At 36.3% G+C, this 14,670-nt stretch overlaps 1 protein-coding gene across 3 annotated transcripts in view; it reads left to right on the top strand.

The window, feature by feature from the left end:
* The window catches only part of RABL3 (RAB, member of RAS oncogene family like 3), a 42,315-nt gene that overhangs the window by 20,868 nt on the left and 6,777 nt on the right, over window positions 1-14,670 (top strand). For 2 of the 3 annotated variants that reach the window (XR_003432686.1, XM_027105964.1), the window contains 4 exons: window positions 197-326; window positions 4,312-4,426; window positions 6,612-6,762; window positions 12,012-12,083. Coding sequence is in view for 2 of the 3 variants with exons in the window: in XM_027105964.1 (XP_026961765.1) it covers window positions 197-326; window positions 4,312-4,426; window positions 6,612-6,762; window positions 12,012-12,083 (468 nt within the window). In the remaining variant the exon portion in view is untranslated. The remainder of the gene's footprint in view (window positions 1-196; window positions 327-4,311; window positions 4,427-6,611; window positions 6,763-12,011; window positions 12,084-14,670) is intronic. The other variant, XM_027105967.1, reaches the window with a different exon arrangement.

Below are 14,670 nucleotides of genomic sequence, written 5' to 3'. Positions count from 1 at the left end.
TATAGGGACCTTTGGGGTCAAAGATTATTATTAGAGTTGGAGTGTTAGAGAGAGGAAGCTGTAAAGATAGGAGGTGGTGATTAGAGTCAGAGGGTAAGCTGCTGATATGGAATGTTCAGTGCTTTAAACTGGAATGAGGGTGTTTATGAGTTTTCTTAGTGGCTATAATAATTATTTTGATGGATTGATTTGTTAGGTTCATGACTACAAAGAAGGAACCCCAGAAGAGAAGACCTACTATATAGAATTTTGGGATGTTGGAGGCTCTGTGGGCAGTGCCAGCAGTGTGAAAAGCACAAGAGCAGTATTCTACAACTCTGTAAATGGTAAAACATTTTTTATTTTTACCATATATTAATGGTCTCAGATCATCTGATGAGGAATGCTGGACTCATCTTAATTTAAGAAAGATCTAAGATACCCCCAACTCTTAATTTAAATCTGCATATCACATTCCAGTTCATGTTTTTTAGATTCTAACTATGTATTTCAGAACATTAGATATTTGCTTTGTCTAAGTGTTTCTATTTATATTATTGTCATAAACTAAATATTGAGAGATAGTTTGGGTACTCGACATAAAACATGGAACCTTCCAAAACACTGTCCCCTGGGAGTGCTGTTTCTTCAGTCAACTGAGTATATATACCATTAGGAGTCCCATGGTCTAAGCCAGATGTCCCAGAGATACTGAGATTTTTTTTCATCTGCTCCTTAGAGTCCTGTGTAATTATAAAAGCTGCCTAAGGATGTTTTTAGGGGTGCAGAAATTTCATCCAGTTATAGATATACAAACACCTGGAGCAGACTTCCAGGTAGAGGTGTGTAATAGGACATAATTGCAGTTCATAGAGTGCCTACTCTGTGTCCAGGAACTAAACTACTGACACCTGTGATTTACCTATAGAATTTTTTTATCTTCTCTTTAATTCATTTTTTACCTTTTTTTTTTTTACTGTGGAATATAATTTCAACTTCTCTTTGATTGATGTACCAAAAGATTTAGTATCTTACCCCTTCCTTTCTGGTAGATGCTTAGCTATTAATTGGCCTTCATTTATACTATGCTTAGATCTCATTCTATATTAAGTAAGCATTGTAATTATTCAGTACCATCTTCATTACTTATATTCCTCTTTCAATATCTTATCCCATATCATAAGGTGCTGTAGATACTTCAAAAAAGTAGAGAAGGCTCTTGTCATTGGATGCGTACTGTAGAATACAGGATGAGTCATGTTAGTTCAGACCTATGTCGCATTTAGCTCGGAATTCTATCTGAAAGTGTCACAATCTAATTGAAGAAACAAAATATTCATAAATGAAACAAAACACAGTTTAAGATGGTGACATTAATATATGACATCATAATGATACATGATAAAGTACATGATAATGGCATATATTAATAGAATGTATATAAATGAAAAAACAGTAAGATAAGACTGGTATAGTATTAGGTGACTTGCTAAAGAGCAGGAGAGAAAGAAATGAAGCCTGGTTTAGATCTAGGATCAAGTGATAAACTTGGATTATATCAGTCAAATGACTTGTCAAAGTTGATATCAATCCGATTTGGCAAAGAAAAGTTTGGATAAATAACACTTTTCCTGTTTAGATCTTTTTGACAAAGAGTTAGGATAAAAATTATAAATAAATAATAAAGACTATTCAGATCCTAGAAACTTTATGGAATTCTGAGTTGTAAGCTTAGTAAGTACTGAAGAAATCCATCTAAATCCATATTTATTTGGTTATCTTTTCTATACCTACTCTCCATTAGTGATTTGTGTCTTCCTTAAATATTATTGAAGTAATTTCATATATCCTATGTTAGTTTTACAAGTAAGACTGAGAGATATTCCTGTTTCTTAAAAAAAAAAAAAAAAAAAAACAACTCCCTATTAAGAGCAATCTTAATAGGGACTCACAGACAGAGAAAACAAAATTATGGTTACCAAAGGGGAAAGGCAGGGAGGGATAAATTAGGAGTTTGGGATTAGCAGATACAAACTACTATATATAAGATAGATAAACAATAAGGTCCTACTGTATAGCACAGGGAACTATATTCAATATATTGTAATAACCTATAATGGAAAAGAATCTGAATATATATATATATATATATATATATATATATCTGAAGCACTTTGCTGTACACCTGAAACTAACACAATATTGTAAATCAACTATACTTCAATGAAAAAGAAAGAAAATCAGTTTCTGTGTTCTTCGAGCCTACCTCTGGAACATTTCTCTTGGTAGAAGCGTTCAAGGTTCTTTACTCCATCTACCATCCTTAGTTTTCTAAGAAACAGAGCATAAGGATCACTCCATTCAAATACAGTCTATTCTTAGCAATAACTTCCTTCCCTCAATACCCTACCTCTTCCCACTGTGATGAATGAGGCTGGTAATCCCCAAAGGAAACCTGTAAAGTGTCTCTACCTCTCTATTTTTAAAGATTTAGAACATATTCTGATCAGCTATCACCCTGACTTCTTTCCTTTGGGCCTCACTGTGTCCCATCCCTTCTAGCTCGTAATCTACAAAGCAGGAACTCTCAGCCCAAATGAAAGAAGGAAAATAAGGAAAAAGGTGCTCAATGCCCTTAAAAGCTCAAAAGCCTTAAATAGAGATCCTCAAAAAATAAACTCCTCCCTGTGCATCTAATAGCTCATTTAGGCCTTTGTAATCTTTTCACTCTCCCAACCAAACCCACCCATAGTTTTGTGGTATTTATACCTAGGAAATAAGGAGAGGAGAAAGTATCTTCCACTCCCTTTGCCCTGAAGTGACTTTATTCTGTCTTCCTCTAATCTTTTACTGTCAGAATACTTGATTTCAAATTCCGCTACCCCACTTACCATGTGATCTAGGGTAAGTTACTCAACCTCTCTGAGCCTCAGTTTCCACATGTGTAAAATGAAGATAATAATTCTTACCTCATAGGACTGTTCTGAAAATCAAATTAGATGCCAGACGTAAAGCACAATATTTACCACATAAATACTGAATAAATGTTAGCTATATTCTTTAACGGTAGCTCTTTATTCCTTTTTTAAAATCTATCCTTGTTCATGTTTCCTTAATGCCTAATAGAGCCCCTCATTGAGGAAAGTAGAGTGAATGCAGTTGGACACGGGGGCAAGTGTCAGATCTCTATTTTTTCCAGATCCCAGGAGAGATACAGATTTATCTGAGCTAACTGGAACTAGTCAACTATAATTTGCACAAGCACCTTAGTTGCACAATGTCTGTAAAAACTAGAGGAGCCAAATAATTCTAACTCTTATGCCCTTCTTTTTCAAATTTACACATCTTACATCTTGAAGATGGAAGAATCATCAGTTTCACATTCTCTCTTCACAGTAGAATCTGGGTAATATAGGCAAGGGTTGGGGGTTTAAAAACCTATTGTCTCTTGATCACAAGATGGTACCCTAAATTTCACTAGGCATTAAAGCTTTTCCTTTTTTGTCAATATCATATTGTAATAACCTGCTTTACCTTTCTGTCCAGGATCTTAACTGATTCTGTTTAATTGTATTTCTAAACCTTATTACATTTTGCTATTTTTCAATCTCTTAAAAGTCCATCTGTTTTCTACTATTCATACTTCTTGACTATCTTTTCCTACCTCCTTCTAGTGGCACATTTCTTTTGCTTTGTTAACTAGATCTCTTACAGGTAGAGCAAGCTTACATAGCTAGCCATTAATCCGAAGAACTAAATGATTAGACTTTTGAGTTGATTAGGTTCAGGTGATCTACAAGAAAACATCTTGTCAGCTAAAGAATAGGAATTGTATCAAATTAAATCAATACCATTTTAATAAATTTTTATTATTAAATATTTTAATGAGTGTAAGTAATATGTGTATGTATGATGTCTATGACAGATGCATAGTGTGGAAAAAAATAACCTTTTTGAATGAATATAATTTCCTATATACTTGAAGTAGTTTTGATTCTTTTTATTGATGAAGTAGTTCTGTAATTAGGACCAGGCAGAATAGGCACTCATTAAGTGTTGAATGAAGAAAAAAAGAAGACATTCTGAAAGTTTAATGACATCTGTCAGCCCTTGTAGAAGTTTTTAAAAGTTATATAACTGACAAAGAAAAGCTTTTAGATAATTATTTTTAAATAATTATTTGCAAGAATTTACAGAGGAAATTTAAAAATAATTGTGTCTGAGTTTGTTAGTCGTACCAAAATGCATTCGGTAAGCAACCTAATGTTTTGCCAATTGTGAAATGAAGAGGAGTTGTTACAATATTGACATTATTTTCTTTGGTTATTTTAGGTATTATTTTAGTCCATGACTTAACAAATAAGAAGTCATCCCAAAACTTGTATCGTTGGTCATTGGAAGCTCTCAACAGGGATTTGGTGCCAACTGGAGTCTTGGTAACAAATGGGTAAGCCCAGATTACTTCACAGTTGGTTTGAAATGCTATAGCAATCCCAGGAATGTACCCTCCAAAATAACATTCTGTAAAATGTTTGATTTGCAAATATTTTCTCCCACTCTGTAGATTGTCTTTTCATTCTCTTAACAGTATCTTTCACAAAGCAATAATTTTTCATTTTGATGAAGTCTAATTTCTCTTTTATGTATTATGTTTTTAGAATCATGTATAACAACTCTTTGCCTAATCCCAGATCATGCAGGTTTTCTCCTGTGTTTCTTCTAGAAGTTTTACAGGTTTTGGTTTACTTTTAGATCTATGATCTGTTTTGAGTTAGTTATAATGTGTGAGGGTTTGGTTGAGGTCGATTTTTGTATATGAATGTCCAATTGTTCCAACATTATTTGTTTCTCTGAATCCTAATCTTCTTCATAATGGTAGTTAAATATAGTGGCCTGAAAGATGCAAGGTTTTTTGTTTTTGCCTAAGTGGTACAGAGCATATAATACAATACCTGGTTATCTGTCTCTTTGTGATGTTAAGGTATTATCAGACTTATCCATTCATGATAAAATTCCCCATTTGCTTTTTACCTAATGATTTAAAAAGAAAAAAAGGATTTTGAGATCAAATTTCAAATTGGATATAAGATTTAATGAAAGAAAGTGAGAAAAAGGAAAGTTAAAAAGAGAAATAAGAGAACAGATTGTAAATATACATATATTATGTGCAACATATATGTTATGTTACATATATACAATAAATATATATGTTAATGTGCAAGAGATTATGAAAGACTGCAAGTGGCAAATATGTGTATCAAAGATGATGTTTGATAAAATATATACAAAAAGTTGTATGTAAGCCAGAGTTAGACTATAAGGGAAAAAAAGTCCTAAAGGAGGGCACTTTCAAAACTTTATTCTCTAATAAAGCAAATTTCAGTTTTGGACCATGTCTCCTAAGTCAACATTGATGTTAGTAAGAAGAATCAAAGGCCTTGAACTCAAACTATTGTTGGCTTTGATGCAGTAATTAGGATTATAGTATTTTTATGAAATGGGAGGTAACATAATTCAAAACAATTTTGTTCCAAGTCTGAACAGTAACTGAGGCTCTGTAAGGTTATTGTGAAGGGCAAAAAGATTTGGTAAGTTCTTGTGCGCAGGCGCACACACAAACACAATTTAGATTATTCAAAGAGAAAGAAGAGTGATGTCAAAGGAAGGAAAAAAATTATGCTCACCTGGTTTGTATTGATTGGGTTATGCAATATTGATTTACTCTCATAATGTGTCGCAACCAGATTTTGCTGACTGTTATAAACTGAGCTTATAATATGTCAAAACTCCAAATCTGTTTCATTTCTCATATGTGAGTAGAATTTATATTAATTGAACAACATTGGGCTCTATGTTCCTTTCAGTAATAGAAAGACAGTGACCCAAGGCCACTAACCCTAAGTGATTCTTACTACCTGTTCTGTGTCTCCCACAGCTCTTGTGTCAGGACAAACAACTATTTGGTACTTAATTCTTTCCTTTTACTATTCATTTTGCATTTCAGTTGTTTCTTTCCCTTTCCATTTGTTGAATCCATCTTTCCCCAGGCTGTAGCATCACCTATGGTTGATTTATGCTGGCCTTCAGCAGTCCTATTTCTGATTTTCCTAAAATGATCTATTTTTCTTTACTATTCATAGACAGAAATGAGTATGGTAGGTGTAAAGCTTATGCATACCCCAGGAGGTACCCAGAAGCTTGACATTTTCCCCTCTGGCAAAAGGCGTGACTGCCATGCTAGGGTACTGGGTTTTCTCTCCACAGAGGTTTGAATCCACTCTCTGCATCTACCCAGAATAATTCCTGAGCTGTTAGCCTTAGAAGACAGAGCTTTGGGAGAAGTCAAGTCAACCTACTTTCATATACCTGGTGGGCACTCAGTTTATTCAAGTAGTCTATAAAGACCCATGGGACAAATTTTGAGTAGTTGAATTAATAGTTGGAACTTGAAAGATGGCGAGGATTGATTGAAAAAATGAACAAGTAGGTGGGAGAAAAGTAAGTTTATAGGTAATGGGTGAGCAAGAGTCAGTGAAGTATCTGTAAAATAGTGTGAGTAGTTGCATTTAAATATTACACATCTACATCAGAAAGGTAAATTCTATTCACCTCTTCATTATTATTTATCACAGGGATTATGACCGGGAACAGTTTGCTGATAACCAAATCCCACTGTTGGTAATAGGGACTAAACTGGATCAGATTCATGAAACCAAGCGCCATGAAGTTTTAACTAGGACTGCTTTCCTGGCTGAGGATTTCAATGCAGAAGAGATTAATTTGGTGTGTATTTTTTACTAATGCATGTTTGTATTATTATCAGGTAAAGGCAAAACCAAAGACTTCGAAAGTTCTATATGCTCACAGAGGAAGTTTTATATTTGAAATCAGGCATTTGGGTTCTAGTCCAAAAAGTAATGAAGATTGGAGCCAACATAGATTATGAGATGGGCAAAGCCTCCTTATATGCTGACCTGTTGGAATGTTCAAACTTTGTTTTATTCTTGCTTTAGAAAAGCCTCTTATCTTCTTAAACTACAGAATTTACCTTAAAGGGTAAACAAGTATATAAATGAGAAAATTACAAATTGTAAACTAGGAGTGCTTCATAAGCATTAGTTTATATAAACTAATGTATAGTTAGTAATGTATAAGCATTAGTTTATACAATGGATTGAGTCCCTTCCTGAGATATTTAGCTCAATTAGAACTGGACATTAAGAAGGCTAGAAAAGTTCTCATATAAGCTAGTTAGTGTTGCCTGGAGAATGATCCTGGCCAGCAGCTTCAGTCATGGTTTATATGTCATTGTTCGCAAGTAGGATTTCTGCAACATATCTGCGCACTGGCATTCCAGACGTGGTGGTGGTAGTTTAATACCACTAATGGCTAACATTCATTAAGGACTTATTAGTGCCAAGCACTGTTCTAGTGCTTTATGTACATTATCTCACATGCATCGTCTTCACATCAATCCTATAAGGTAGGTACTATAAATACCTCCATTTTAAAAACGAAGCCTAGAAGCAAAGAGGGGCAATTAGGCCAAGGTTACACAGGTCAAACCAGGCACTCTGACTCCAGAGCCCATGCTCTACAACTAAGCCTGTTTTCCACTTAATTATCCTTCACCTAACATTTAGAATCTCGGAGCTGAAAGAATTGTTAGAAATCATCTAGATCACCAATTACTCAAACCTGACTGTGTATTCAGTATTATAGTATTTGTGAAAATTTTTGAATAAGTGCCCCACAGCTGGTGCTTTTTATTCATAAGGTTTGACAGAAGGACTCAGTAATTTTTTTTTTTTTTTTGCGGTACGCGGGCCTCTCGCTGTTGTGGCCTCTCCCGTTGCGGAGCACAGACTCCGGACACACAGGCTCAGCGGCCATGGCTCACGGGCCCAGCCACTCCGCAGCATGTGGGATCTTCCCGGACTGGGGCACGAACCCGTGTCCCCTGCATTGGCAGGCGGACTCTCAACCACTGCGCCACTAGGGAAGCCCCGGACTCAGTAATTTTAACTAATAACTCAGCTGATTCTGATGCCCTTTCTCTGTGAATCAGCATTGGTGAACGCGGCTTGGTTCAACTCCACCTGTACCCCCATAATTGAGTCAGCTTCTGCCTGCCATTCCATTGTTTTTTACATTCTGCTTTGCAGTGGAGATGCTTTATTTTTCTCAGCTGCCACCATGGAATATTCAGCATAAATGCCCAGGTAGTCAACACTGGACCATCATATTCCAGAGAATTCCTGTTACATAGAATATATAATATCCTTGTCAAAGAAGTACTGAGGTTACTTTGTTTGAACATTGTTTCCAAAGGGAAATTTACCACTGAATAGCTTAATTTGTTCCAGCAATTACTTTTTTTTAATAATAAAAGTCGCTGGCATTTATTAAGTGCTTACACATGCTAGACACATACTATTTTACTTTTAATGTATTTTAGAATGTATCTGTTTCCAGTGCCTGTGGGTTTCTGTGACAATCATCTAGATATGTGCTTTTCCTATTTTACTTACAAAGTCAGGGCGATCTTTAATTGTTAACAAAATGTAAAGGTACTCAAGTGGCAAACATGGTCTTCACAGAATTCACATACAACATACTTATGGCCTTTTATCAGTGTACACCTTCAAGAACACAGCAGAAACAAGAGGGTCTTGAGGATGCAGGGAAGAAAAGATGAGGAGGAAAATTGGATAAGAGTTTCAAAAAGAGGTAACAGTCAAAAAGACTCAGCAAGTAAATATAAAGTCTCAAGTAAAAACTAATTTAACACTGTTAGTGCTAGCATCTTTGGTTACTGTATGAATTTACTTAAAATTATTAAAAAGTAAGGATTAACATAACTGTATACATCAAAGATAGAATCAAAGCTTTCTTGTGCCTGGAAAAAAAAAAAGAAGTTGTTTAAATTATAAACAGGGAGGAGATTACTTATTTTTTTAAATCCTATTAGGTTTTTTTGTGTCTAGCACAAATTTTCCTCTGTTATGTGTTTACTTCAAAGTGATCATTCTGAAGCATCTTCCCTAGTTAATGTTTCTTTCTCAAGCATTTAGAGCTATCAATTTTCAGGCTTTGCCCTCTACCATGATCAATAGCAGATAGTTATAGTTTTTTCAGATCTAAAACTCTCTTCCTAAAATCATAGGGTTTCTCTAGCCTGGTCAGCCTGAAATTCTGGAGGCTTAGAAATAAGTTTTTGGGAGGTTTTGTCTGTTTGTTTGATGTTTGATTTAATTTTTGTATTTAGTACTTTAGCTCTATTTGGAGTCATCTCTGAAGTCTTTTGACAATCTGATGATTATGTGATCAATATCTGTTTTGTAAAACATATCTAATACAGATCTAGTTAAGGTTTGTCTTTTATATGCCTCAATTGCTGTATAAATGTGTTCAAACATGATTTCAAATACAACAGTTTACACGATGACATTTCAGTCTGCTTAATCCATACATAGAATTATCTTTTATTATGTTAGGTGCTTTTGTGTCTGAAAATTCAATCTGATGACATTTTCTTGGGATGAAGAAAGAAGGAAACTAATATTTCAGTACCTACTATGTGTCAGACATGCATTATCTCATTTAATTTTCACAAAAATCCTATGGGTTAAGTATCGCTATCTCCATTTCACAAATGAATAAGCTCAACTTTAAAGGTTTAGTAGCCTAACCGATGTCACACAATCTAGAGATGTTGGGATAGATACTCAGATTCAGAGCCTGCTGGCTTCAAAGACCTCTGATTTTTCTTTTACTCTATGATCTTTGAAAAGTTGTAGTCTCTCTCTTGTGGTTTTGGAAAATGTATAGCTTCTGGTCAGAATTTAAAATGTGAGCCTTGAATGTTGTATATTGGTAAAATAGGGATTGTTACAAAATGCACTGGAATGGAATCATGTGGGCTTAGAGATTACAATCAGAATAAATGCAACAATAATAACTTCAGTGATTTCCCAAGGGACACAGATGATCTATAACTGAAAAAATAGATACTATCCTTGCAAAGGAGCCTATATGATATCCCCATGGTTGGGGCTTAGGTGGCATTTGAGGTACAAATCAAAGTACTCGGTCTCTTGAGTTGGCAAGTCAATGATGACAAGCTAAGGCAATTCAACATTGGAATTCCAGGAAAGGGATAGTAAATGTTTTAAGGTCTTTACTAATCATTGCAATGTACTAGTCACTTCATTATAATGTTTCAGATTCTTTTGTCTCTTCAGAGCCCCATTTTTTCCTATTTGTGTCCTAATAGTAAATATCTGTTGTTTATTATTTATTATTAAAAATAATATTTAATGATATTTTAAAATAAACTTTTCTATTGTTTATTTTAACCAAAAAATATATCTATTGTTTATTATTATCTTTATGGCCTACCAAGAGATGTAGTGCCTTGCATTCAGTGAGTGAGAAATCCCTGGCCACCGTTCTGTTTGTTTTTTGCTCCTCCTGCTCTTTATTTTCATGCTTCCTACTATTCCTAAGAACTTCATAGTACTTAAGTTAGTTGAGCACTGGTGAGTAACTAGTACTAAAAAATGAAGTGTTGTCCTCAGAATGGGAGAAAATATTTGCAAACGAAGCAACTGACAAAGGATTAATCTCCAAAATATACAAGCAGCTCATGCAGCTCAATATCAGAAAAACAAACAACCCAATCCAAAAATGGGCAGAAGACCTAAATAGACATTTCTCCAAAGAAGATATACAGATTGCCAACAAATACGTGAAAGGATGCTCAACATCACTAATCATTAGAGAAATGCAAATCAAGACCACAATGAGGTATCACCTCACAACGGTGAGACTGGCCATCATCAGAAAATCTAGAAACAATAAATGCTGGAGAGGGTGTGGAGAAAAGGGAACCCTCTTGCACTGTTGGTGGGAATGTAAATTGATACAACCACTATGGAGAACAGCATGGAGGTTCCTTAAAAAACTAAAAACAGAACTACCATGTGACCCAGCAATCCCACTACTGGGCATATACCCTGAGAAAACCATAATTCAGAAACAGACATGTACTACAATGTTCATTGCGGGACTATTTAAAATAGCCAGGACATGGAAGCAACCTAGGTGTCCATTGACAGACGAATGGATAAAGAAGATATGGCACATATATACAATGGAATATTACTTAGCCATAAAAAGAAACGAAATTGAGTTATTTGTAGTGAGGTGGATGGACCTAGAGTCTGTCATACAGAGTGAAGTAAGTCAGAAAGAGAAAAATAAATACCGTATGCTAACACATATATATGGAATCTAAAAAAAAATTAAAAATAGTTCTGATGAACCTAGGGGCAGGACAGGAATAAAGAAGCAGATGTAGAGAATGGACTTGAGGACATGGGGAGGGGGAAGGGTAAGCTGGGACGAAGTGAGAGAGTAGTAGCATTGACATGTATACACTACCAAATGTAAAATAGATGGCTAGTGGGAAGCAGCTGCATAGCACAGGGAGATCAGCTAGGTGCTTTGTGACCACCTAGAGGGGTGGGACAGGGAGGGTGGGAGGGAGGTGCATGAGGGAGGGGATATGGGGATATGTGTATACATATAGCTGATTCACTTTGTTATATAGCAGAAACTAACACACCATTGTAAAGCAATTATACTCCAATAAAGATGTTTAAAAAAAAAAGTTTGTTTTTAATAGCTCTGTTTCTGCTTTTGAAGGTAAATGTAGGCAGGTCACGTAATTAGTATGTTGGTTTTGTTGTTAGTAAGACATTAACAATCCTGTCTTTATGAATTATTTGATGATGAATACAGTGGTTCAGTGTCCTCTAAAATTGCCTAAATAACAAAGAGTAAGTGGCCTCACCTTCCTTTAGCACTTTCCTCTTTGCTGTGTGCATAATTTGAAAATTACTTGAATATTTTATGAGAGTATTATGCCTAATATTTTACTATAGAAATGTGCAAGAGGAACAGTAATGACTCACAAAGAGCTTATGTTTCCTAACGTTTAATTGTGGATCTTATGTTTTATCTTCTAGGATTGCACAAATCCACGGTACTTAGCTGCAGGTTCTTCCAATGCTGTCAAGCTCAGTAGGTTTTTTGATAAGGTAATGGCTTCAATTAAGTTATTTTTAAACTTAATTTATGTATTATGAGAGTTTAAATTCTTTGTAGAATGCTTTATCCTTTTATTCCTTCATGCTAAACTTCACAGCCTGAATACTATTTGTTTTGATCTCTTATCTGTTGGTGTAATTGCTCAAGGCCTGCTGACGTGTTTATTCTATCACCAGTGTTCTCTAAGCAAAGGATGAAAGCTACTGGATTCAAATGGGGTTTTTTAAGATACCTAATTCCCTCCTTAAAACAATTTATGTTTCCATATTTTCTAGCATTTTTGTGCTTATTCACCACCCCCAAGTCCCCACAAAAGGCACTAAACTGAGGACATTCTGCTTAAAGCCCTGAGTTTTTTTTGCTCTCCCAGCTACTAATATTCTCCATATAAATGTTACTGTTACTTTTAAGGCTAGGTCATCTTCTTGATTCCCTAATTTTCCCTATCAGAAACCTTTGCATTCCAATTATTCACTCTTACCAACATCATCTTATTGTCCAGAACTGGAATGAAAATGCAGCATTTTCAACATACTGGTAAATTAGAGCACTGTTTGTCTTTCCTTCACAAGGCCATACAGCTGCATTGCATACAATATTGACCAAGTTAAATTGGTTACCCAATGTTGACATTGTGTAGTAAAGTAAAATAGGATGTATTTCTGTATTATTGTTGAAAAAAGATTAATTTCTGTCTTATATTTCCTTTTACAAGTAGTCTCCCAAGAAAAAATTTCCCTCCTCATAGTTCTTCTTTATGAATCATTTTTCTTTTAACTATTTAGAAATCTAATATTTGGCTTTATTGTCCAATAGGTCAGCATAAGATGATCCCCACACTCTGTCCCTGTTTAATATTAGGCCACTGGGAAATTTTTGCTTTATTGCAGAACTTCCCAACTGGTGTGTGACCAAAAGGGTACAGGTGCACTGAGATAGTGATCCCCTCAGTTCTCAGAGCAGCCAGAGCCCCTGGCCTGGCTCTTCCATTTACTCCATTTGTACGTTTGCTAATGTATAAATATTAGCATTTTTTAAATGTGTCATGACATGAAAAAATGGTTGGAAGCACTGCAAGGCACCAAATTTTCTCTCCACATTGTTTTCAAACTTAAAACGTAAGAACTTCCATTTGTTTAGATCCGTGGCCACTATCTGTGTCCCCTAGGAGCAGCATCATATAGATCTGTGTCTGACATGGAAAGATCCCACAATATATTGTTTAAATTTTAAATAATTTATTAATTTTTAAAATTAAAAAAGTAAAATGTGGGCTTCCCTGGTGGCGCAGTGGTTGAGAGTCCGCCTGCCGATGCAGGGGACACGGGTTCGTGCTCCAGTCTGGGAAGATCCCACATGCCGCAAAGTGGCTAGGCCCATGAGCCATGACCGCTGAGCCTGCGCATCCGGAGCCTGTACTCCGCAACGGGAGAGGCCACAACAGTGAGAGGCCCGCGTACTGCAATAAATAAATAAATAAATAAATAAAATAAAATGTAATAAGTTATATCCTAGAGAAACAATGGGTTATAGATCAGTGTGACCCAAGTCGTCAGGCAAGACTACTTTAAAAAAAAATATATTAGAGGGAACTTGGTTGGTTTTAAGAAGAGAGCAAGTTTTGATAAGAGGAGACTTCCCTGGTGGTCCAGTGGTTAAGACTCCACACTCCCAATGCAGGGGGCCCAGGTTCGATCCCTGGTCAGGGAACTAGATCCCACATGCCACAGCGAAGATCCCGCGTGCCGGCAACTAAGAGCTGGCGCAGCCAAATAAATAAATAAATAAATTTTTAAAAAAATGGTTTGATAAGAGAAGAACATCGCAAGTTGAGGGCAGGGAATTATGAGCAAAATTGAAAAGCAGCTTCTCTCTTGGTTTCCTAAATCACAAACAAAGTCAGGTGGATTAAGAGGTTGGCCAGGACTTCCCTGGTGGCGCAGTGGTTAAGAATCCACCTGCCAAGGCAGGGGACATGGGTTCCCTGTTCCTGGAGGATCCCACATGCCACGGAGCAACTAAGCCCGTGCACCACAACTACTGAGCCTGCACTCTACTGCCCATGAGCCACAGCTCCTGAGCCCACACGCCACAGCTATTGTAGCCAGCACGCCTAGAGCCTGTGCTCCGCAGCAAGAGAAGCCACCGCAATGAGAAGACCGTGCACTGCAACAAAGAGTAACCCCCGCTTGCCGCAACTAGAGAAAGCCTGCGTGCAGCAACGAAGGCCCAATGCGGCCAAAAAATAAATAATCAATTAATTTAAAAAAAAAAAAAAAAAAAAAGAGGTGGGCCAGACCTCCAGACTGAGGTGGTTGCCTGAAAGCAAGGGACTTGGCAGCTAAGATATGACTTTACATCATATCTTCCAGAATTTAGTGTAAAGATTTCTTTTCCAAGGGACTTCGCTGGTGGCGCAGTGGTTAAGAATCCACGTGCCAATGTAGGCGACACGAGTTTGAGCCCTGGTCTGGGAAGATCCCACAGGCTGCAGAACAACTAAGCCCATGAGCCACAACTACTGAGCCCATGTGCTGCAACTACTGAAGCCCATGTGCCTAGAGCCCATGCTCAGCA

This window comes from Aethalodelphis obliquidens, unplaced genomic scaffold (genome assembly GCF_003676395.1).
Source record: "Aethalodelphis obliquidens isolate GAN/ISIS:26980383/991018 unplaced genomic scaffold, ASM367639v1 scaffold1, whole genome shotgun sequence".
Lineage (NCBI taxonomy): Eukaryota > Metazoa > Chordata > Mammalia > Artiodactyla > Delphinidae > Aethalodelphis > Aethalodelphis obliquidens.
This window is presented reverse-complemented; position numbering and strand designations above follow the sequence as displayed.